At 36.9% G+C, this 25,070-nt stretch overlaps 1 protein-coding gene across 5 annotated transcripts; it reads left to right on the forward strand.

Moving 5' to 3' along the window:
* The first annotated feature begins 389 nt into the window (after positions 1 to 389).
* Positions 390 to 23,414, forward strand: SANBR (SANT and BTB domain regulator of CSR). 5 transcript variants are annotated; one of them, XM_042895023.1, is made up of 22 exons: positions 390 to 515; positions 4,317 to 4,482; positions 5,317 to 5,503; positions 9,350 to 9,443; positions 10,399 to 10,637; positions 11,456 to 11,514; positions 12,252 to 12,412; positions 13,300 to 13,386; positions 13,491 to 13,601; positions 15,330 to 15,453; positions 15,896 to 16,048; positions 16,476 to 16,621; positions 16,962 to 17,061; positions 18,097 to 18,129; positions 19,566 to 19,665; positions 20,589 to 20,680; positions 20,779 to 20,807; positions 20,905 to 20,978; positions 22,051 to 22,139; positions 22,527 to 22,618; positions 22,733 to 22,787; positions 23,162 to 23,414. In XM_042895023.1, exons 2-22 carry the CDS (start codon positions 4,333 to 4,335, stop codon positions 23,321 to 23,323), a joined length of 2,337 nt encoding a protein of 778 aa, XP_042750957.1. In that variant the 5' UTR covers positions 390 to 515; positions 4,317 to 4,332; the 3' UTR covers positions 23,324 to 23,414. The 5 variants fall into 5 exon arrangements, 4 of the variants coding, with proteins under 4 accessions (XP_042750957.1, XP_042750965.1, XP_042750976.1 ...); XR_006183046.1 differs by lacking the exons at positions 22,733 to 22,787; positions 23,162 to 23,414 and adding an exon at positions 21,071 to 21,134; XM_042895031.1 differs by lacking the exon at positions 22,733 to 22,787 and having other exon boundaries at positions 23,162 to 23,283.
* The last annotated feature ends 1,656 nt before the right edge of the window (positions 23,415 to 25,070 follow it).

A 25,070-nucleotide genomic window follows, 5' to 3' on the forward strand; every position in this document is an offset into this window, starting at 1 on the left:
TCCACCCCTGCTGAGCCCGTGGCGGCGCTGCGGGGCTGAAGCGGGACAGCGTCGATGACGAGAAGGCCTGGGGGGCGCGTAGCCAGGCGACTGGACGCGGGGTTGGAGAGGGCGCTGCCGCTGCACTGCGACAAGGTGGGGCCGCCGGGAAGGGCGGTTCCTCCGCCGCGACACATCGCGGGAAGAGCTCCTGCCGCGCTCCTCCCGGGCGCGCTATTGGTCGTCACCGGCGGAGGGGAGCGGAGTTTCATCACCCGCCAGGCGCCGGTTGGCTGTGAGCTGTCCTGTCCCTCATGACGCACCCCGCCTCCTCGCTCTGAGAAGGTGGCGCTGGGCGGTGCCGGCGTCTGAAGTGGCCGTCGTACGGTTCGGCTCTGCGGCTGATCGCGCCGCGGGCTGCTGCTGCTGCTTCTGCTGCTGCCCCTCCCGGCTCCTCGGGAAGCGGCTCCGTCCGCACGCTCTCCGCCTTTGCGCCCACTGCCCCGCTGCTTGGCGCCGGCCTGGGAGCCCCCCAGGTAACCGTGCCCCGCCGCGGCCGGAGAGGGCCGGGTCCGTCAGCGGGCGGGCTGCCCCCGACGGAACCCTTGTTGTTATCCATGGAAAGATGCCTTGGTTTTATCGCAGAGCTCCTCGCTGCTGCTGTTATTCTGTATGGAATGAGTGGGTAAAACGTTATTTGGAGTGCGATTAGGTTTGAGAGTTTCATGATGTTTCTGAGTGATTCTTATCGCTGCATAGTGATGTGTACGTGATTTTGTTACCAGCAAAGTGCTTAAAGTTACTGTGTTTGTTCGTTTAAATGATAAACTCTCACTATGGCAAAATAACTGCTTTTCTTTTTTTGGTTATCCCATATGATCCTGTTGAAGGAAGAGGTGGTATATGCAATATTGGTATTATTAGTACCTTTACTCAAGTTTATTCTGTATCTCGAGACCAGGAGGTTCTTGGTTCTCCATCACTGGTTCATTTCCATGGATTTGCAAACCAGGTGCAATATGCACAGAAATCAGTGTAAGAAATGGGCTTTGTGTCCTATAACCACAGAAGTTTACCTCTGGTGCAGACCTGTCCATGCCTTGAATTCCGTACACCAGATATTGCAGATATTCAGTGGCTTTACTCTGATTTTTGTGTGTCTGTACACTGCTGGAGAGAAGTTTCCAAATTACCATAGTGGCATCATCTAATACTGCCATCTTGATAAGGGCTTAAGGACTCAAACGTGGGGACTGATCTACCTGTACTTCATAGCAGCATCTATATTAGTTGGAATTTGGAGCTTGTATGCCTTTATTCTTCAGCTGTTTGAAACGCTTTGCAGTAGATTTCATTTAGATGGAATTGCCAAGCGGCTGTGACTTTTATCTGTTTGACTTATCTTTCTAAAAGGAAGGCCTTTAACCTGGTGCTGTAGTTTGTGGTGTTTTTGCTTTGTTTAGATATCATGAACATGGGGAACCTAAGCATTATCTTAGCATGCTCTCATTTCTTCAAATTTCTGTTTGTTTCATTTCGCTGCCCTTTTGAGAGAATGAAGGCTTATAATTATCTGCAAATTTTGTTTCTAGTAATAGCAATAACAAAAAACACCTTCTGGAATGGATTCTACAGTCAGAAAAAAATTAGTGCTTTTTAAATGTATTTGTCTTGTCTTTTAGCTATATGGATAGAAAGCTATGCAAAAGAAATGCCTATATTATTCCTTTAGTAACAGGGAGTTAGTTAAGACTGCTATGGTCCAGATGTATTTTCCCTGAAATACTCTATGATCCTTGCTTCATACATTAAAATTCAACTGACTTTTAGATTGTGCTATTTATGTGATCTGCATAAGGTACTTCAGAAAAAGTCTAAAGCAATCTCCAAATACGGGTGCTTACTAAGCTCTCTAGCTGGGTGCTAGTTAATTATGGAAGTGTTGGTTAATGCCAGCAGTTTTCTCAGAGTATACTAAAGCAAGTGCTTTGAACTTCTACTGTATTCCCTTTTCTTAAATGTAAAATGCATTTAAATGATTTTTGTTGTTGTTGTTTTTTGTTTGTTTTGTTTTCCAATTACTTGGTCTGCATTTTAGAAGTATTCAGTGCTTATGCTTGTTCTGATGTTTGATCTGTTGTTTAACTCGAAACTGGAAGAACGAGGTTCTTCAACACTAATAATCCCAATAACTGGGTGTTGTGAATGCTTTAGGACAACTCAAAACTCAAGTGTTCAGGATGAGGGACGCTTAGTTGCCATGTTCTGAAATTTTAGCAATTGCCCCTTAGCTGGATGCCTGAGTTGACCTCTATTAGATGGGAGTCAGATTTATAAAACAAAAAGCAGAGCAAGAGGAGGCTGACATAGAAAGTTTGGAGAAAAGCAGAGAAAGTGTATGTAAGTGCAAGTAAACTTAAATAAAAGAGCCCCTCTGTAGTTTAGGCTGTTTCTTCTGAGACTGAAGGAGGCCCTGCAGGAGGCACTGAAGAGCTCAGTGTCATGAATTCCTCTGAAAATAGACTATGGGTAGTTCCCTTCCAAGCTGCTGAAAGGGGAGGTAGTTCGGGGGTATATCCTGAACAGTTAAATACCAATTCCTTGCACAGCCTGTACAGAGTACTACAGAGCCTGTAGTACTCTGAAAATTATTCTCACCTTTGGATTCGAGAACCTATCTGGGCCCTGGATCCTTTATTTTCTGTTCCTTCTTCAGGGGAGGGAATTAAAAATTCGTATTTCAGAGTTCTGATAGAGTCCTTTTGTTCCAAGTATTTAGCAACAAAGCATTTCACACGCGTTTCTTTTCATTCTGGCTCATACAACACCTGCTGTATAGCTCCAAGGTTTTGACGGAGTTAGAGATGCAATCTTGAGAGCAGATGCAACACAATACAAGTTCGTATAATTCATACCATTCTTTAACTAGAGCGGACATTGTTTTTTAACCACCATTCGTAATGATTTCATGCTAATACATAGGACTGTGATGTCCAGTGGTTGGTGGATGGGCATCTTCTGTGTAGTCGACTGTAGAAGTAGAAGCATCTAGCCAAAGTGTATGACTAGCACTTGGGATAAAATAGTGTGCTTGCTAGAGCACAATGGCAGAGCAACAGCAGCAAGTCAGTAGGACTAATGGTCTAGTTAGTGTGCATACAAGGAAGGGAAGAGACCAAAGAAGGAACCTAGTAATATTTTTGATTGACTAGGTTGTTATTGTGTGGTCTTTTACACAGTGGTTTTAGGTTGTTTTTTTTTTTTCTTTTTTTTTTTTTTTTCTTTCCAGTTACGGATACTTTTGTGGAATCTTTAGTTTTATCTTGGCTCGGCAAAGAGGTGATCAGGTTCTGCTATGTGTTAGTAACTTGGACCTGGAAACAGCAGCTCTTGACACTGCACTGTATTTTCCTTATTGTCCTGTTCTGACTTGCACTTCCATTCATAAGTTAGGGAAAGAGAAACTCTACAGCATCTCATTCAAGAGTAGACTTTCTTCTAGACTGTATTTAGAGTGCACTTCTAAAAACTGTTGCTTCTAGGAACATCTGTCTCTAGGAGCAACTGTTTGTGGCTTCCTTTTCCATCCTCGGTCCGGCCGCCCCCTTTTTTTTTTTCTTTAAATAAAGCTTCGTAAATTTACATACAAGTGGATTTTTCTGTTCCTTTGTGTTGAAGCAATTCAAAGGAGTGACATGCTGTAACTGAGTCTGATTTGATGTGTTGTACGCTTTCTCTCCTTTCCCTCATAGAATTTGAGTATGTGGATATGAAATTGTCATGTTTTTATGATTTCTGTTAGCAGTATTCCCCATCATCACATCGTGTAGTGCGCTGGGAATCTCAGATGTACTACAGCTCTGGTGACTTGATGTCACCAGACTAGCTCTCTTTGCTCCCTGGCAGATCAAACTAAGAACCTTGCTTTTCAGAAACTCTCTCATTTATTTGATTTATTAGCTTAAATCCTGATTAACTTGGTTGTTGTTTTTGTTTGTTTGTTTTTGGGTTTTTTTTTTTGCTGTTATAATTAGTAAGCCAAGTTTGTTTTCCTCCTCAGATCATTACTGCTGTTATTGTTTCCCTTTCATTCCCTTTTCCTCCCTTTTTTCAACTTTTTTCAAGCCCTGTGGGGCCTGCTGTTTCCCTATCGTGGATACAGATCTAGAGATAAGACTGTGACAGAAACGCTGGCAAGAGTTACTGCTATGAGGATTGTAATACTGTGATGTTTCCCACAGTAACATGCATTACCTTCTGCACTTCCCATTACCTTCTGAAAGTTAATCTTTAGCAATCGTTGCAATGAGATGTGATAATAGCATTTTCTCTTCTAGGTATAAGCAGCGAAAGATGAGTCGTGGTTTTTCAGAAAACAATAACTTTCCGTATGACAACAATCAAATGGTTTTGGATATGATCCTGTGTTCCCTACTTGGTGTTTCTCAGCCTATCAACTGGGACAGCGTGGCAAGGCTAGTTCCTGGATATACATCCAAAGAGGTGAATTTACTAATAAAGGAGTCTGTATACTTCAAGCAGTATATGATGAAGAAGATAGCTTCTTTGGGAGGGAGGAAAATTGAATTTAAAGGAGGGTGGGTTTTTGTTTTTTTGGTTTTTTTTTAATTAATTTATAATCAGGAGAACTGAAAACTTTGAGCAGTAGATTGAAGAAAAAATCTGTTTGTACAGAACACTGAGTTTAAAAAGTACATTCTGCATTTTCTTTCACTAAGGCTGGTACAGAATACAAATTTTTGGAAAGTAGGAATTGAAATTGGAATAGCAAGTGAAAACTTATGATGTATTTAAATGTACCTGGCTAAGATTATTTTCATGGAAAGGGTGGCAGTACCTACTAACTTGTAGCTTGTGGGTTACGAATTTCTCATTGACATTGTAATTCTAAGTAACAGTTCTTATTGTGAAGGAGTGCAGATGTCTTTCTTGCTTGGTCTTAGAAGATGGAAATCATAAAGTAAAGTAATAGGAATTATGAAGAAATTATGGCTACTTTTAATTAATGCTTTGATGCACAATGCTTTAGATGAAAAAAAAAAAACAAAAAAAAAAAACCAACCCAACTAGCTTCAAAAAGACAATTTAAGCACTCCCTTAATCTCCCTTTTGAAGATTAGGCTTAAAATTGTATGCCTTATGAAAATAAAGATTGGAACAGGTTTCATCATATATATATTTTTTTTCTGTTAGAGTATGACCAAACTGTTCATGTGCACAAGGTAATACAAAATACAGTATCTGCCTCAATTTAGAATTATTAAAAATGTACCAAAAGCTACTGCTTCGTTGTCCTATCATTTTATCTTGTGACAGTGTGCAAAAAGGTTTGATGAACTAAAAAGCACTGGAAGTTCACCCGTTGACAACCAGTATAATCCCTTGATGGCTGCTGGTGAGAATCCTGTGGAAACTTTAGCTGTGTACATCAAATCCTCCTTGCTCGACACACAGACAGAGTTTCAGGACACTGCTATTGGGCAGGATTCCATTACTATAACTGGTATGTTTTAGTTGTTCTGAAATATATTGGCTTGGGGTTATAGTCAGTGTGTGCATGCTTTTCTGTCTTGAGTGGTAGGTCCACCCAGGAGTAGTCTTTGTCTTAGAAAGACAAAGTGTGTACTCAAAGTCTCTTTCAGTTAGTTTACGTTGAGGCAGTGGATATTTTCAATAGCTTGCCTTTCTGAAAGGTATTTTCTGTGGGAGCACATAAAAGATGGAATCATGGAATCCTTACAGTTGGAAGGGACCTTTAAAGGTTATCTAGCCCAACTCCCCCGCAGTGAACAGAGACGTGCACAGCTAGATCAGGTTACCCAGTCCCTGATCCATCCTTGCCTTGAAAGTCTCTAGGGACAGGACATCAACCCCATCTCTATTATTCTATTATATATATATATGTGTGTGTGTGTGTGTATGTGTGTATATATATGTAATACAATATACTAATCTATCAATATATACGTATTATATATATTACATTATTATGTTATCTCACAGTATTTTTAATAATGTTCCAGTGCCTTACCACCTTCACTGTAAAAGACTTTTTCCTTATATCTAACCTAAATCTTCCCTCTTTAATCTTGAAGCCATTTCTGTCACCACAGACCCTGCTGAAGAATCTGTCCCCTTCTTTCCTGTAGGGTCCCCTTTAGATATTGAGAGGTCACCTTGCAGCCTTTCTTCTCCAGGCTGAACAGCCCCAGCTCTGTCAGCCTGTCCTTGTAGGAGAGTTGTTCTGTCCCTTGGATCGTTTTTGTGGCCCTCCTGGACATGGTCCAACAGGTCTATGTCTCTCTTGTTCTGAGGACTCCACATCTAGACTCAGTACTGCAGGTGAGGCCTCACCAGCACAGAGCAGAGAGGCAGGATCACCCTGCTCGCCACACTGCTTTTGATGCAGCCCAGGATATTTTTGGCTCTCTGGACTGAGGGTGCATTCGACCCCATTGTCAGTGTCGTTGATGGAAAAATTAAAGATTATCGGTCATCGCTGACCCCTGTGGGACCCACTGCTCATCACTGATCTCCATCCAGATATTGAGCCATTGACCACTACTCTCTGGACTCAATACTGCTGCCAGTTCTTCATCCATTGAACAGTCCATCCATCAAACCCTTTGGCTAAACCTTTCTATTTAGGATTTTTGGTAGAAGGAAGATTTATTTTGTTTTGAATCCCCAGTGGTGCATTGTTAACTCTGCGAACATTTGTGATCACAGTAAGCTGTGTTATTAAAATAACTTGAAAGCTCTGTGTAAAAAAGCTGCAAAGACCCTTGAGGTCAAACTCTCCCAGCAAAAGGCCCTTTTTAGTGCCTGCTATGGTACTTAACGGCAAGAAGGACAGGAAGGAGTTAAGAACATAGTCTGATTACTTTTTGATGCTGAATAGTTTTGCAGTGCCATACAATGTATCTTAGTCAATTATGTATCTCAGTAATATTTTGACAGAAGAGGATATCATTCATAATAGTTGTGCACTTATTGAAATATCTCATTAAGTATTTCTACTGTAATTAACTATATGATAGTTATTCTCTGGATTTCGGTGTGTTCTGAGATGTTTTAGATGTTTTCAGCATGTTGTAGAACCAGGCAAATGTGTTGCCGGAGAAACTTGCTTTGCTGGAGTAATGAGTGAACTATGTTTGTGTTGCAAGCTGAAAAACCGGTGAAGTATCAAATAAAACACTCTCTCTTATAATGTCTTTTAGCATTGGTTTCTGGTTACTTTTTTTTTTTTTTTTTTTTTTTTTTTGCAGAAGAAATGCAGCTGTTTGACCTTCGCTGGAGAACAAATGTTTTTATTATAGCTAATAGAGATGACATATGAAAACTATAAATAAAATACATAGACCAGGATTGCTTTTATCAGCTTTCAACTTTTTACTTGCTAAACACAGTACCTGGAACAAATTCTTGCACCTACAGGTGGCTGCTTAGAAGATCATTAGCTTTCCAATAGGTAGTTAACTCTGCTCATAGAGCTCTTTAGACATCTAGTGAATATTTTCTTTTTAACTGTTTATTATTAAGTATTAATGTAGTTAAGTACCCTAAAGTTTCCTAATCGAAAGATAATAGTAGCATGAGAGAGATTCTGTATTGCTTTGCCTACCACATTTTTTGTGACTGGAATAAATTATTTTTTGTTTATATATAACTTCTTAATATTAAGGTATTTTTTTCTCACAGGTTTGTTGTGAATTCACTTTCTTAGTATTTGTGGAGTACTCATATATTTCAGAATTAAGGATTTGAGAAAAGTCCATTTGCAGATTGTTTTTTCATTTAATTACTTCCTTGTGTATTCACATATACATATTTATATGGACAAAAATCTTGGACCTGTTTGGATTTGCTTGTAGATGTGGGTAATAGCAAGTAAATTAATCAAACCAAATTCATTTTGAATTGGGTTTTGTTCTTGTTTGAGTGATAAAACATTGTTTACTACTTGCTAATTACAAGGCAGATTGCTGCCAAGTCCTTCTGAATGGCAATAAACATATGGGACAGACTTGCCTAAGTTAGTAGCTTTCAAACTTTGAGCCATCTATAAGCTCTGAGAGAAGATGGGGAAGAAAAAACAAAGTAGAAACACATAGTGAAATTTAGTTAATCTGACTGTTGCATATTCTTGACAGCATTATTTCCTTTTCTTCATTAGATAACTTCACTGTGTCCAAAATAATTTCTTAATATTTATGGACAAAACTCTTCCATGTAATTTTTTCCACAGACCTTTCCTTTTATAATATTCATCTTACCTTGTGTTCAAAATACTGACTTCTACCTTGGCAATATTTCTGCTAGCATGGGTCACATGCCTGCAGTTGAATGGCTATACCGAAGGCTGTGGCTGACTTTTCCAAGGTTCTCCTAGGGTCTGTCCTATAAATTTGCCACTTTATTGACTACCTTTCTTTGATTATGGCCTTACTGAGGCTTGGCTGTCCAAGATGGTAGGCTATATCTTTGGAGAAAGCTTTGTTCTCCATTTGATGTGATACCTAATTTTCCAGAAGGTATAACTGTTGCATTCTGAACTGCATAGAGCTTCAAAATCATTTGTTATAATTCTGCTGTTGTAATGTAGTCATGAGATAAGAAGAGCTATCTTAGTCCTCAGAATAGTTTGGCCTCCTCTATTACTTGAGAGGGAAAAGGTGCTTCTGGAACCATATGATCTTTAAGGTCCTGTCCAAACTAAGCTATCACAGTAGGAAAAGTTGTCCAAAGTGTGAAGCTGGGGTATCTTAGCTCTTGATTTATTATTTATTTATTTATTATTGACTAGACCTGCTAGCCTTCAGTTTTTTGTACCTGTTACGTTGCCTGAGTGTGTTTGTGAGGAAAACATTTGAAATAGAACTCAGCTATGCTTGAAATAAGCTGCATAATGGAGTTCTAGGAAGAGAGAGATTTAATGCTCAGCTTTTTATGAGCATTGTTTTATCCTGTTGGTTGCTTTAATCCACGTATTTATGAAACCTACCAAAAACACATTTACAGAGACTTCTATGCTTTTGTTTGGAAGCAGCTTTTTTTCAGAGCTTTAAAAAAAAAGTATGCATAAGAAGCATTGAGACAGGATTGATCTGAGTTCACAGCCAAGTGTCTGGGCATCCCAGCAATGCTGCTGATCTAGATTTCTGTTTCACAGTACTCAGAGGAGGGATTTGGATTATCTAGTAACCCCTGTGGTAGCACAGATCTATTGCTCTGTACTTAAACATTGTTCTGCAATGGAAGCTGTACTTACATTGGATTTCCAAGATACTGAAAAGCAGGTCAGGCATTTTTTATCTAATGCAGCCTTTTTCTCCTTACTCTTAAGGAAGGCCCAGCACAACCTCCACAAGGAATTGTTCTTCAGAATCTGACAAAGGTCCTGTGCATAAGAGTGAAGAAAGCACTGATGAGAGCCAGGGGTAAGAAGGTCCTTGTGTATTTGTTATTTGGAAGATTATAATGCTGACAGAAAGTTATCTAAAGTTCCGTTCTACTATCACAGTGAAAATAACTAGGAGCATCCTGGAAAGATCTATAAGAAATGTTGAAGCTTTCTCTGGCAGCAGAAATGTTAGGGATTGTCTTGAGAACTTATGTGCTGGGGGGTGACTTGTTTATGAATTTGTCCCCAGTGTTTGCCTGAAAATGATTGATCATTGCAGTGGTAAGAATAGGAAACAACCTGATTTTTAAAAAGCAGTAAATGAAGATTGATGCTGAGTGACATTTATTCAAAAAATAGTTACGTTCTGTGAGCATGGGTTTGTCCTATTCATGGGACAGATGGAGAAGAAAACTGTAACTGAAAAATGCAAATGAACAATTTTACTACCCATTCAAATAGCCATTTTCCTTACTGTATGAGATGTTTAAGAGTAACATGTTTGAGTCATGCATAAGCATGGCCATCTTTTTCTGGAGGCAGCGTAGACTGATTCTAGCGTTTACCATAATAGTCACTTTAATATAAAATAAAGCAGCTTTAGTTTTATCTGTGCATTTTTTCACTAAAATAAAGATGTGAGAACAAATAAACTCTTCATATAATTCAAGTAGCATCCTATAACAAACTAGAGACAAATTAGGGGAACTGAGCTCAAACTTTTTTCTGCTGATCCTGAACTTTTAAATGGCTCTGCTAAATGGATCACATGTCAGGGAACACGTTTCTGTTTTTCACCTAGTGTCTGACGGTACTTTCTATTAATAATTAATAACTGCAATTTGTATTCTATCTGTTAATAAAAGCAGTGACATCAGTATTGCAATGCGTGATCCTGATTTGGAAGTGAGGTCTTTTGAGTTTTAGCTTTCTAATTGGTCCTTATGTGTCTTACGGTCCTAATTTGTTTTGTGGCTTACTTTCCTTTTGAGGCCAAATATGGTGATACACGTGTGTGATGAAGCAAAAAACCTCAAAGAAGATTTTGTTTGTCCTCGAGATCTTTTGATTTCCGAAATGAAATACTTTGCTGAATATCTATCAGTGGATGCCCAGCGCTGGGAAGAAGTGGACATTTCAGTGCACTGTGACGTTCACATCTTTGACTGGTTGATAAGATATGTTAAAAGAAACACCAAAGATGGTGAAGCTTATGAAATACCTGCTTTAGGTAAAATAAAATATGTAGAGCATTTGTTACAGAATCATTTATCTTCCATTAGTGCAGACAATAATGTTTTTGCTGCAGTTCAGACACAGTCTCTTGTTTCTAACAAGTAGAACTTTTCAGTTATTAGAAAAATGTTGCAAAAGCAGCCCTTAATGCTGACACTTTTGAGGAAACATCCTGATGGCTGAAGTGGTGAAAAAGATCTGACGTGGTTTGGGATCTGATGGTTTTAATCAAGGCTCTTCAGACCTCTTTTGAAAAAAAAACAGAGTGGGAGTCTTAGAACAGAGATGATTGTTTGCTTAGGTTTTGTTTTCTTTCCCTTCTGCTTCCCAGTTGTACAGCTGCAGTATTTTTTAAAATTTCAATGCAGTCTGGTAAAACAGTAGAACTTTTCCTGCATTAATTTTGGGCATGTTTTTAATATACAAACCTTTCATTAACATTTCTTAAGAACTATGAACAAAACTGGAATATTGTCACAATAAACGCAGTTACAGAGAGCAAAATCTCACCTGGATATGGTGGCTAGTGATGGAAGTTAATCTTTCTGTCTAATTGCTTAGTCACTGTATCCTTGTGATGCACTTTTTGCAGTCTTAGTAAATTGCAGTTATAGTTGTGTTCTGGCCACCTGGATGTTAAACAAAAATTTATTTCATAAGATGGGAAACATTCTACAAATTGGAAGAGGTAATAATGGGTTGATTGGTAGAAAACTCTTCACAGATAAATTCTAGCTATGCCAAGGGAGGGATGTGATATCACCAAAAGAATTCATGTAAAAAAAGGAAACTTTTTTGTTTGTTGTCTTTTAGAACCAGCAAATGTCGTATCGATTCTCATTTCTTCTGAGTTTTTGAAGATGGATTCATTAGTAAGTATTAAGAAAGAAGGATTCTGTGCCTTAAGGATGCAAGTAAAATCCAAGTACCTGTGCGCTTGCTGTTGTATAAACAGATGATGAGAGATGCTGTAAGAGCATTTTGAGATTTTTGTCACCTTTCTCATTTAAAACACCTAATATTTGCAGAATCTCAGTGAGAACATAGAAATAACTTCTGCAAACTTTACAAATGTGGGAGTGGAGTCCTGGATTTCCCTTTTGATGGCTGATTGAAACAACATCAGAATCTGATTTACAATAAGACACTTCTGCAACTTACAGTCTGCTTCAGCTCTGTGTAATTTGTCTGTTGGCTTGTTTGTTAATACTTCTGTCAGGATCTGTCATTAAGGTGACCTACAATTAAATACATAGCAAGTCTAGCTATTTAAATTGAGATCTAGGCAATACTATATATAATGCATACTATGGTTCTCCTTTGCAAGCAAGTGAAAGTTGTTACTGAAAATGAAACATCTGTAGAGATTTCTGTAGAAATCTTTAGGAGGAGATGCAAAAACTGACTCAGTCAAGTTAATTCATAGTCTCTTTAAGGTGAATCTGAGACTTGCTTTCAGTTTTTTAGGTGTAACTGAAATAGTTGTTTAAAATACTAGATGCTATAAAAAAAAAAAAGAAAGAAGAACCTGAAGTAATTAGTGCACTTCTGTTGAGATATCTTTGTTTAGAATTCCATATCTTATTTTTAACATTTCTGTTTTTCCTAGGTAGAAAAATGTATTCACTATTGTCACAAAAATATGAATGCCATTGTAGCCACGCCTTGTAACATGAATTGTATCAATGCTAATCTTGTTGCACATATTGCTGATCTCTTTACTCACAATGAACTGGAAGAGCTGAAGGACAAGAGAGATAAATTTAAAAGGTAACCTTTTGCTCTGAAATACACTGCTGAAGTGCCATAGTACTTTTGAATCATTTTTCCAGAATATCTATGACAGTGTGAAGTTGGAGTGATATATGAGAGTATGTATCTGTGTGTGTGTGTGTGTATCTTTAATGCAGAATATGAAGAAGTGACTTCAGAGTTTAATATTAAAAATTCTGAGCAAAAGAAAAGAGTTTTTGTAGGAGACAAGCAAAAGAAAAGGCTGCTACTAGGAGTATGAAATGGATAAATTATTCATAAATTCTCACATGGAAGCCAGGATTAGGGTAAGGAGCCCTTTATCATATGGCATGGTCCTCAATTCTGTAATTTGGTTTCAGCATCCTGCAATCTCTATTGTGGAAAATATAACTTAGGATGGCTGGAATCTTGAAGAGCTGTGATGGAGTATCTTTTCAGAAAGCATATGCTAAGGACTCTGGCCTAGTCACTGTCAAAAAAAGGGCCAATTATTGGAGGGCAGAGTGACAGACAAGCAAAATGGAAGTAAAAACTTATTTTAATCAGTAACAACTTTCAACTTTACATCTATCAGAACCAAAGTTAACTGTAGTTTTACAGTAAAGATCTTCTGTTCAGGGTAGATGCTGGTAGCTTAGATTGGCAAAAAAAAAAAAAAAAAAAAAGACAAGAAAACTTAATAAAGGAAAAAAAATAAGGGATCTGTTTCCTCATATCTTCATAAAAATAAGAGATGACCAGAGCAGTTATTTAAACAGATTATTTTAAAGGAAAACCACATTAAAAGCTGGATTCTGAAAGAAACATGAAGACCTTTGCAAATCATCAGAATATGTCTCCCTGCATAAAAGAATTTTCAGGTTTTTTTTCTAATGAGTAATTTGTGTTGCTGTCACTAATAGTAAGCTTTTCTGCAAGAAGATTGAGAGACTGTTTGATCCAGACTACATAAATCCAGATTCTCGAGGAAATGCAGCTACCTTATACAGGTGTGGTCTTACTTTCTTACTTTTGTTATTTCAATTGCAAGAACAGTACCTGCTATTTGAAGTCCTGCTCTTAAGCCAATATTTTATTTTATTTTTAAATATAGATGTTGTTTATGTAAGAAGCTGTTAACTAAAGAAACTGAAAGAAGAATTCCGTGTGTACCAGGAAAAATCAACATAGATCAACATGGGAATATTGTCTATGTTCATATAAGGTAGTGGGAAAAAAAAATGACTATATATATGTGTTATTTTGAGTGATTATGCAAAATACTGTATGTTTAGGATCAGATATTTGTGTTACAAAAGAAAGTCAAAATTGCATGTAGAACAGACTAATTGTGGAATGCTGGATAGAATATTTAAGGTTGGAAAAGACCTCTAAGATCATCTAGTCCAGCCTGTGAAAGCAAAGAAATGCTGAAGATTATATTCTAGACTGGCTTTCTACTGTCCAATCAAATATTCAGCTTGCAAAAAGACTACCATAAATAAATGTTGCCAATTGTTTTCCTGGTGAAACAGCATTTATCAAAGGAGCTTCCAGGACCTGTTCTGTAAGTGTGCCTTGCTTGTTTGGCACAATTATTTAACTCCATCTGTTTGAGCCTTCAGCTGGAGTCTCTTAATGAAGATCAGTGCATAATGAGCTAGAGTTTTCCTTCCCTCTATCTCCACATACGCTGTTTAAGTAAAATAGTAGGAAATTAGTAGCAGGAGATCTTTCTCAACCTATCTATTTGTTTCTGAACAACCAAAATGTTTCACTGTCAGCTCTCTACATAACATATTCATTTAGTTTTATCTCCCATAAGTAATTTCAAGTTCCACCTAACAGTCTAAATAGTACCAAATTTGTGATCTTTATGCCCTGGCACATATTAGGATCTTTGGTAATTAGACTGTTAAAATTGCAGTACTTTGCTTAAGTTGATCCTATGTAGTCACTCTGCAATTCCTAGCACACAGGTACAGTACAGATTTTAAAAGTTACTCAGAGGATTATTTAGATTCTAATTATTTGCCTTGTGGTTCATGCAACTTATTTTCTATTAGAAATTCATCTACTGACCCTTAGATGAGTAAAGCTCACTACTGATAAACTCAAGCCTAAGATATAATAGAATCCCATCTTTAAGGTTTTAAAAATGGGTCCTCTAGTGGTACCTAGAGATAACATCCAGCTGGAAGTACTGCTTGCTTAGTCTTGGTTAGATGAGTGTATATATAACAAAAAATGTTTCTGGCCAGGACTTAAAACTGTGGGAAAACAATATCTGATCTTTCTGAAAATAACATGCCAGTGCTCGTTGTTTTTTCTTTTTAAATTATAATTTATATTTGTCATTGTATTACTGGGAAGGAGCAATGTCTATAATACACGCTATTTTTTAAGTCCGGAAGTCTCAGCTGCATTTTTTTTTTTAAATCTCCTATTTTCAAACTTTAATTCTTAACTGATTCCTCTCACATTGTGTATGCAAGTGTATTCTATGTCTTAAAATAGAATGGAAGTACTACATTTCTAGTGCACAACATTATTTAAAGGCAGAGAACTGCAATATCCTTGGGCTTGTTTGCACGTGCATGTTTTGACTTATTCTCCTCTATGTATTTAGTTTCTTCTGTTTTATGGTTTTCTTGATTTCTAAAAGGCTCAATATTTCTCTTAGCATACAGATTTGCTGTATGTAGCACTTGAGATGAAACAAGCTGTAATTTCTTGTTATTAGTAAACTTAGGAGGTTGTGAAAGAACACAGGCATTTTTGTCATAATCTGAATGTAACGATTGTCCCACAGTGTGTCCTTCCTGTTCCAAACTCTTATGTAGAATTTTCACTAGTAGGCGTTTTGTTCTGCACCTTTTTTACCCCACCTTCCTGGTGGCTGAATCAAAACAGTTTTATTATCTGCGTGCAACCTGACACTGTACTTTTTCAGAGATAAAGCCTGGGAAGTCCATGAATACCTAATTGGCCTTCACGAAGAACTGAAATCTTGGCAGCATGTTTATTGGCGTCTCTGGGGGACTGTCAATTGGTTGACCTGCTCAAGATGTAACCAGGTGAGTACCTTTCCATTTTCACTTGTTTGTTGGTAACTTGTTTGTTGTGGGTGAGCTTTGAGACTGCGTCAGAGATTGAAACTGTTATTGCTTCCTTCTCTTTCACTAATTTTGTCACCAGATAGCAATCAGTGATTTTTGTTTTATTGCTGGGAGATGTGGTTACTTTATGGGAATTATAGATCCTGATTCATTACTTCAGAATACTATTTTTTCCCATCATTAGCTCTTTCCTTTTTGTTCTAGCCACTAAAAGCAAAATGACACTAAATTAGAATGTATATCCTCTGATTTCTCAGTTTCTACTGAGACATTCTATGGTTATAGAGTTTTTGCATTTCTGGGTGCATGACAATAAAGTTTGCACTACAAAGAATGTAGGTCCAAACTGACTTCTGAGGTCATCTCACCTCTCATTATGTCTCTTCTTACTCTTGTGCAGTCTTTCCTGTGTACTGAATTCTCTCATTGCCAGTACCATCCACAGCCAGTTCTTTATCCAGGTGTAGCAAGTGCTCTGGGGTCAACTGGGACAGGAGTATATCCATGTTGCAACCAAAACGTACTTCGATTTGATCCTACTACCCTCCCAAAGGTACGTCAGTACTGGCTCACTTTTTAAAGAACACAAGAGAGTAATGTCTGAAAGACATTTTTATTTTCCAGTGCAATAACAGCGTGCGTAGTGCAAGTCATCAGTGCAAGCAAGGGGTACCATCTATTCTGTCTCCGTACAGTTTGACAATGTTTAATGCTAAAATTGGTAGTGAAACTGTTCTCTAAATATTGTTAGCCCTATCTAAACAGTACAGTGCTTCTCAGAATCTCTTCTATAATTTTCTCTTAACTTCAGCAAGAACACAATTGGTATCATCTATAGAATCAAAAGACCATCTGTATGGTTTACACCATGAGAAAACTTCTGAGTTTTCAGATAAGATGTTTCTAGAAAGCTTAATTTTCGTTACTGTAATTCCCAAATATTGCCATTTATTCATTTTTATGTTGTATGTATATTGCAGGGCTGTAAGGTGAGAGATCACGTGACTAGTTTACCTTCTGGAAATGAAGATGGGGATTCTTTGCCATCTCAGACCACTAAAATATTGAATGATCTGCTCCATCACAGAGATGTTATTGTTGTTCCTTTTACTAAGGATGAGAGTAGGTAAGGGTGTTGTATTGTTACTGAAATAACTTCGTCTTGAAAGCTTAACGTGTTCATGGTACACTTGAGTAAGTTTCTCTCTTTTCAAATGAGTGACACGGTGCTTGGTAAAGGTGACTTTATTTGGAAAAGGAAGAACAAATACTGTTGCTTTTTACATTCACCCTCCTTCACCATTCATTCCTCTACTTATTTGCATTTTAATGGATTGTTATCAAAATGTTACGTGGCTTACTTGGAGGTTTTTTTCTTTTGGTACATAATGAGTAAAAACAGATTGATTCCAAATTGTGAAATGGAAAAAAAAAAATGTTATTTTTGTCCCACATCTTTCCCTAAGTGACTCTGGTATTGGGCTTTGTGATGAAAAAGGCATTGAATGTGATGTGCTCGTAGAACCAAATACACCGTGGGGCCCCAAAACTGGAGAAATCAATGCTGTGAGTGACTGCTGATATTATTTCCCCTTTTTACTGATAATGAAGAATCCTACAAGAGTACTTTGAAGGATTCATTAGACAACTTTAAGTACGTTGCAAGAGGAAGAGATGCAGTACTGAGCATTGCAGAGTGGCATTGGCTTGTGGATGTATAAAATGCCTATTTGGCAAAAAGGCAAAACCTTTACCTGCGTTACCAGAAATATTTCTGTAAAGCAGAAGTAATTATCCTATGTAACAGCCCTTTTATAATCTGATTGTATTTGAGGAACCAGTCATATACCTCACATGGTAGACGTTATTTAAATATTTGCCACCTTTGTTTATTGCAGAGGTATCTGAGTATGTCCACGTGGCTTTTATAAACTCATAAACTAGCAGTAATCTGAGATTTTTGTTTGTTTGTTTCAAAAATGTGAATGATCTTACCTTCCAGAAATATAATTCCATTTGTTGTCATGCTGATGTCAGATCAATAGAGATGTTTTCTAAGCCAAGTTTAAGTAGATTGTATATCTCTTGAGTTGAAGAGGCCTTTCATGCCAAGATAAGGTTTTGAAGATCTGCACTCATTGTAGAACTTCTGGTAACTCAGCAGTCTTTATTGTAGCATGATGCTGAGTGTGAAACCTTTATATGGTGTCACTAACTTTCCAGCAACAAATGCAGGAAGCTATTAAATCTTAACTCCATACCATTGTGACGCAGGACTGTCCTTTCAGCTCTAGACTATTTATTTTTGTTACAATGACCTGTAAATATTTTTAATGCAAAGTTTAGCAAATGGAAATGTGACTCTAAATTGACTGCATTTAATTGATTAGTTGTTCACAACCTGTTTGCCTAATTTATCATTTCATGAAAATCAAAAGTAAAAGTAAGTAAAAAAAAGCGAGTAGGTCTTCTAGGAGTTATCAGTGTAGATTGTTGTATGTTAGCATTCCAATCCTGTTTTTAGGATTCCACTTACTTTTTTCTCTTCTAATAATTGCTGTTAATTTTTATGTCTCTCCGTTTCTTCCTCTTATTCATTAGTTTCTTTCTCTGAAGAACTGGACTTTACAACTGGTCAGTAAAACGTTTTGTTCATGTTTGCTCTAGTTAACCTTGATCTTTTTTTTTTTGTCTTGTTTTCTGAGTAATTTAGACAGAAGTTCATCTGCTTTTACATTGTGGAGGTTGCATTGTAGCAAAATTTTCTTACGAGGAGCTATGAAGTGTGTGTGAAGTGCTAATTTGGTCTGAATAGAAATAAAAATGTCCTTTAAAATACTTTTACAAATGACAACAAACAACAGACCAGCAATGCACACGTGTTCCTCGTAGTTCACTAGGCTGACAGTAATGCAGATCTTAAAAACAAATTTTTGATTGCCTGTCTCTCTCATGGCTTGTCAGAGATGCTTCAGCTTGATGCTGCTTTGTTACAAAAAATCTTCTATCAGAGTTGAATGACTAGCCAAATACAGAAGGTGTGTAGTTGCTCTTCCAGCCGTATAGCACTGGTCATAGTGAGTCGTGTCTATTTTGATACGCAAATGCTTGAGAAATAGCAGTTTACTTCTGTCACTCTTGATGATCTGTTCTGCAGTCTCATGTTCCTGTTGTCCTGCAATAATCTTTTTGAATTTGCAGGTCATGTCAGCCCTTGTTGTTTCTCATGCGTTACTAGGCAATCGTGATCACTTAAAAATGTGTGTTTATTTCCAAACCATGTGAACATCACATTCCTTAATATATTTCTTATACTGTACTGATACTAGTACCTCTTGCCATTGTGGTGCCATCTCTTGCAGTATTGGAGTCAGTGATTTGTTATGATGTGCAGAGATGTTTTAAGAAATAGTAAATAAATAGATGTGTGCTCTGTGTTACTTGATTACTGCTGAGACAGCAGTATCACACAGTTAGCAATATAGAGCAAATCTTGGGAGAGCCCTCCCTCAGTAAACCCTGTAGTTTGTTCTATGATTTACATGGCTAGCTCAAAGTTTTGCTATTGAAACTTGAACTTTCTTATTTTTCTTAATATGTTAATTAATATTTCCAGCAATATGATGAATGATAAATGTGGATTCATACAATAATACGGGCTGGAAGGGATCTCTGGTAGTCATCTCAGATATTTCCTCCCACTCTTAAAGTTAAATTCAACTTCAAAGTTCAACACTTTACTCATATCCAGACAAATCTTTGGTTTCTCTGAAGATGGAGAGACCACAGCCTCTCTGGGCAACCTGCTATGATGTTTTATTGTCTGGAAGAAATCTAAATACAGGTTTTTGCCAAAACACAAAGATTTGAAATTACTTTCAAATTAAATTACATTTGAGAACAGTTAAGAAAGTTAGGTTTTCAGACTTAGCTTCTCACACACATTAGTGAGTTACCTCACTAAGATGTGAAGCAAGATTTGAAGGCAACTCATTTGGGACAGATTTAGTGAACTACGAAGTAGGAATCAAGCCTCACATAACATGTGGCATTCTGCTTCTGTCAATTAGAAACAGCAGTCATTGTTATCTGAAGAAGAGGAGTATACCACTGGTTCTGAAGTCACTGAGGATGAAGTGGGGGATGAAGAAGAAGTATGCAGGAAACCAGGTACAACAGTACAAAGGTATTGTAGTTGTCCTCCATGGAATATAAAGGTAAAGACTCAAGGTAGTAGATTTCTTCTGTAAGAAAGCTTTAGATGTTAGGAAATACTTCTTTAATTTCCATTTTATTTCCACAGTTTTCTTTGTGTAGCTAAAATTAATACCCAGTTGCTTAGGGTCATGCAAAAACATTGGCAAAAGCAAAGTGGCAACTGTTCTCATCCAGGATGTCCTCAAAGTTGATTCAGGGCTTATTTTGTAGGACAGATTGTCAAAGGACTTGACGTTTTTTCCTAGGTAAATTTTGGAAGAAAAAAATGTAGTGACTACATGATTGATAGACGTGGCTGGAATTGTGTCTGCACTGAAAATTAGCTGTATATTCTAAAATTATTTTTGTGTTTCTTTTCTTGTTATACTGGAAAGTTGAGGAATGTGCAAAGCAAAAGGCCACCTCTCCTGTACATACTAGTAACATTTGAACTCGAGCACTTTGGTTTTTGATACTTTGAAGGGATTCTTTTTTTATCTTAATGCAAATTTAGGTTTTTTTTAAGTGCCAACTTTTTTGCAGCCTGACTTTAAACTTACTTGATCTGATATCCTTCAGATTGTTGATGCAAGCAATATGGTCAGAGATGTAGGTTGTATGTGCTCTTGATTTTAAATTTACAATCTAAAATTGAAAGTGTGGTTGTGTCATCATCTTATATTTTAAATGTGTATTAGAGTTAATGTATGCTTCTACTGGAAAAGAGTAACCCATGTGTTTTAACCTGCCTGCAATACTAACAAATTAAAAACAAATTGTTCATTTAATTTTTACTGTAAAGGAATAGGGGAGGAAAATCCTTTTGTAGCTATGTAGTTGTAAAATTCAGAGTATCTGTGATTGTGTCAGTCAGTAGATATTTCTTCAATTTGCAGGGAGAAAGGAGAAACTAAAGAAGTTCTATAAACACCCTAAGAAAGGGGCTTCTTCGCCTAGTATTCAGAAAAAGGAGAAGCCATCTGACAAGGTAAAACCAGAGCTGTGAACACAGCCTGTGCTGTGAGAACGTTTTTTTTTATGTTTTAAGATCATGTCTTACTTAATATATTTTTATTTATTTTATAGCCAGGTTCCCGGGATGCATCTCCGTTCACGTAAGTAATTTTCAAAGTCCTTGATAACAGGTGGTAGTATATCCTTTCTCGCAAATGGTTACTGACAACACTGCATGTATCTTTCTTTTTTAATCAGTGTAAGCGTGCAGCAGAACAAATGGGATGCCTCCAGGTCACTGAGATTCAACCAAGATGCTCAAAGAGAAGACGGTCTGTTCTTGCATGATCTAGCTGTTATGTTAATGCTATACAAAGAAAATCATTATTTCACATTTAAAATGGCTATTTTTTTAAAAATACAGCAATTCACAACATTGTAAACAATGAAGAAAACAACAATAAAGAAAAAACTTCATTTTATCTGAGGTAAAACTCAAGCTAAATTGTAGTGCTCATATGTAGGAAAACAGATTTCAGCTACTTGTTAGTAATCAGCTTTATCCAAGCCATACAGCAATTTCAGATTCTTCAAAAAAATAACAATAAATAAATAAATAAAATATCTGTGTAGATAGATATATACATAGCTGGGAGCTCCTGAAAATATTAGTTCAGAATTTGATTGGCATTTATTAGCAATCTCATCTATTCTACAGGACTCAAAAACCTGTGTCAGGAAGATGGAAAGAAAACCTATTGTAAACTACATTATAGTCTTGCATACAGGCTGAAAAAGAAATGGGCATCTTTGGACCCTCAGACTAAGAAAATATTTGGAAGGAATTCCAAGTTTACAGAAAAAAATATTCCGTTCAAATTTTGTTAGCATCATTTACATTCTGTATTTGGAAAGTCTGCACATAACCTGCAGAGATTCTAATTCTGTCCTCTGATGATTATACAAGTAAGCAAAGATTTTTTTCTCGCATCCTTGTGTTATTTATCGCCTGGATGTATAAAAAGTGATACATGCATTTACTTTTATCTTCTTCCCTGTCTTCAGAATTCTAATATTCAGAATTATATTAATTCATACAGCTTTTTATATCTTTGAGATTTCTATCTGTTTTTACTGTTTTGAAAGTCTTTTCCTCAAAACTGTTTCCGTATATTTTTTTTATCTCAGTGTAATTCCTCAGGCTGATTCTGCTCTCTGCCCAGAATGCTGTGAAGCCAGATTATTCATCAGAATACATTGTTGTTCAAGACTTCTATATGAGCTGAGAAACAAAAAATTACTTCTTGCAAATAGGATGCAACTAAAGTGTGTTTTGTGTATTGATCTCTTTGTACTCGGTAGTATGAAAAACCTCTGTTCTAAAATAGTGTTTTTTTCTGGCAGACCAGAGGAGAATGTCTGAGATTACAGGACACTTGATAAAAATCAGACTGGGAGACTTTGGTCGAATCAAGTCAAGAGAGAGCAAAGAAGTAAGACTGTCATAACGTAGTGATTATCGAATTGAAGCAGGCCTTTGTAACAAATGTGTAACACAAGTGAAAACAGCATGCTTTCAATTACTTACAAAGAATTGAGTTTAATCTTCATTTCCTTCTGAGCATGCTTTTTATTTTTTTATTTTTTTGTAAAGGAGTTAAATAACAATTATTGAAGTTCACTGCCTTTAAAAATTAAACATGGAAAATAGGATGGCTTAAAAACATTTCAGTACTGGGTTGTGCTAATGAAAAGAAAGTATGCTATAGGTTCTCCTGAATATTAATTATTTTCATGAAAGGACACCAATTAGATTGGAATAATGTCACAACTTGTGTTTTTGGGGGTTTTGTTTTGTTTTGGTTTTTTTTGCATTTCAGTATGCGGGAGGTATTTATTCGAGACTTGAAGCTCAAATAAAGGCCTCAGCACAGGTCAATGCACGACAAATCAGCACTGAGAAGAATGCCAGGTAAGACAAAATGAAAAAGCAGGATATGAATTTCTGGGAGGGCTGGGGGTGGACACTGTTTTAATTTAAGTATGCTTCATTTCATACACTTTCTTGCATCAATATCTCTTCTAGCAGGCTAAATATATATGATGTGAAAGCTTCCTTTGTAAAATTATGTGGCCAGCAGGTGAGTCTCTAGATGCTGACAAACTTTTAAGAATACACTGGGTGCTTCAAATACCTTGTGGATGTTCAAAGCATGCATGTGACTACTACTGCAGAATTAATGATTTCATAAAAAGTTATTTGACATAACAATTCTTTGAATTGTTGGATTCATTGCATACCTTTGTATGAATGTACAGTTTATGGCTGCAGGTACATTGACAGAAATGCAGCTTTCTCAATACAGTCGTGAGATTTCCTTTCTTTTTTTCTCAGATTACACTTTAGCCTGAAAGTAGTTTCTAACACGTACTAAACCAGAGAGCTGACTCTGTAATAAGTAAAGCATTCTAGATATGATAACCTGCATATGTTTTTTCTGTGCTCTTAATCCAGGTCAAAATCCCGTTTTGGTCAAGGTCGTCCAACATAAAGACTCATGAAAAAATTGTAGCCAGAATACATTACTACTTCCTGAAATTGTATGGCACTCTTGATATATGGAGAATATGCATCTCCAAAAGCCTTGACTTGATAAGCAATCACTTATGTCTTTAAGCCTTGTACATTATTGTGTATGATAAATGAACATAAGTCCAATAAGGTCTGTACTTATTTTAATTGTAAATATACTATTTCTTAAATTTAAGTTTAGTTGCTTTTTGGGCTGTTGTTTTGAGACGCATAGAAAATATTTTATAAACCTGTGCAGTTAACTTATTCAACTAACTTTCTATAGGGGAAGACATAAATATGCCTTCCAGTATGAGAGATACTGGAAATGAAAAAGCAAGACTACTGAATTCTGAATGCATTCAGCAATGTTAACATAAGTCACGTGGAATGTATGTATATGTTATGTTGTATTTGATAGGACATTTTAGGCCTGTCCTCTAGGGATTTGCATTTGAAGTCAGTGACAGTACAATAGCTGTGAATTAGACTAGTTAATGCGGAGTTTTAATGCAGTTCTGAGGCTTCCTTCCATACGTCTACACAGCTCACATTCATGTGAAGGTGGCTAACAGATGGAAGCTAGACCTTAAGAGATTATTTAAGTGCCTCACTGATTCAGATCTTGCATGTGAAACACTGAATTTACCTGTAAGTGAAGTTCACACTTACTCCCATACCATATCTGTTTCCTCTTGCATGGTACCGCGTTTGGTTCCCTTCTAATGCCCAGGCACAGCTGTTCCAACTCCCAATGCCATACCACTAAATTACTGAGAGGATATGCTATTAATTAGGCATCTTTCAGTTGAAAGGCATCATTATGAAGAGTTGTCCATATACATGTTTCGGGTCTAATTTTTTTTTCTGAAACCTGCCTTAATAGTACTGTTTAGAAGGCACTTTCAAATTCTGTAATTGGAACAACAGAATACAAGTCTGTGTGTATGTAAAATCCAGGGCTACCAAAATGAACTAATTTGCCTAGAAAATAGTTCATGTGTTAGCAAAGAGGATGGCAGTAACAGTGGCTGAATTCCAGTAAACATATTCTGACCTTTTTGAGACAAGTAGTAAGAGCACTCAGGGAAAGTTTGTTCTGGATCAGAGCTGCAAAATGTGAATTTAGAGTTAGGTCTGCAACATAGTGGGAAGTGGGGCACAGAGTTCAGGCTGGAACAAGGAGAGGGAGAACGTGACTGTAATCATTCTTCTGTCCATTCAGGCTTTTTTGTGTGTTTTGTGGGTTTTCAGCGGGCATTAGAAGATTGGGATACCAGTGCTTGAAAATACTGCTTTCCAGATGGAAGATTTTTTATTAAAATTTAAAATGAGTAAATTCTGTTTATTTCTGTATTTTTTCCAATGCAAATTCAGAGCACAATAAAACTAACAGGCAAAGCTGTGGATTTCACTGGCTTTGATTTTTGGGCAGGAACCTTTGCAGGTGTGCTCCAATCTGTATTAAATAAACAAGGCCTTGTTAATGTGCTGTGTCTGTTTGCGAGTAGTAAAGCAGCTTTAAACACTTGTAGTGAACACTGGAAGAGTGTGTATATGTATGCTTATTTTTCTTAGAACAGCTAACCAAAAATAGAGGGAATATGCTGCTGGTTTTGTTGCATAGGGAAAATGCTGGTTTTATGTGCCAATGTTGTTACATTTTTTCAAAAGTATTTTGAGCATATAACAACAACATGCATTGTGTGCAGCCCTTTTTCCCTGCTTGCCAACCACATTGTTTTTGTTTTGTTTTGTTTTTAATTTTGTATTAATTTTGAAATTGTCTTGGTTTAATGGAAATAAAAGTAATTAATTTAAGAGATGTGTGGGTATTCTATGGATACTTGTA

Source organism: Lagopus leucura, unplaced genomic scaffold (genome assembly GCF_019238085.1).
Source record: "Lagopus leucura isolate 7727_CA_CO unplaced genomic scaffold, USGS_WTPT01 Super-Scaffold_73, whole genome shotgun sequence".
In the NCBI taxonomy this organism is placed as follows: Eukaryota; Metazoa; Chordata; class Aves; order Galliformes; family Phasianidae; genus Lagopus; species Lagopus leucura.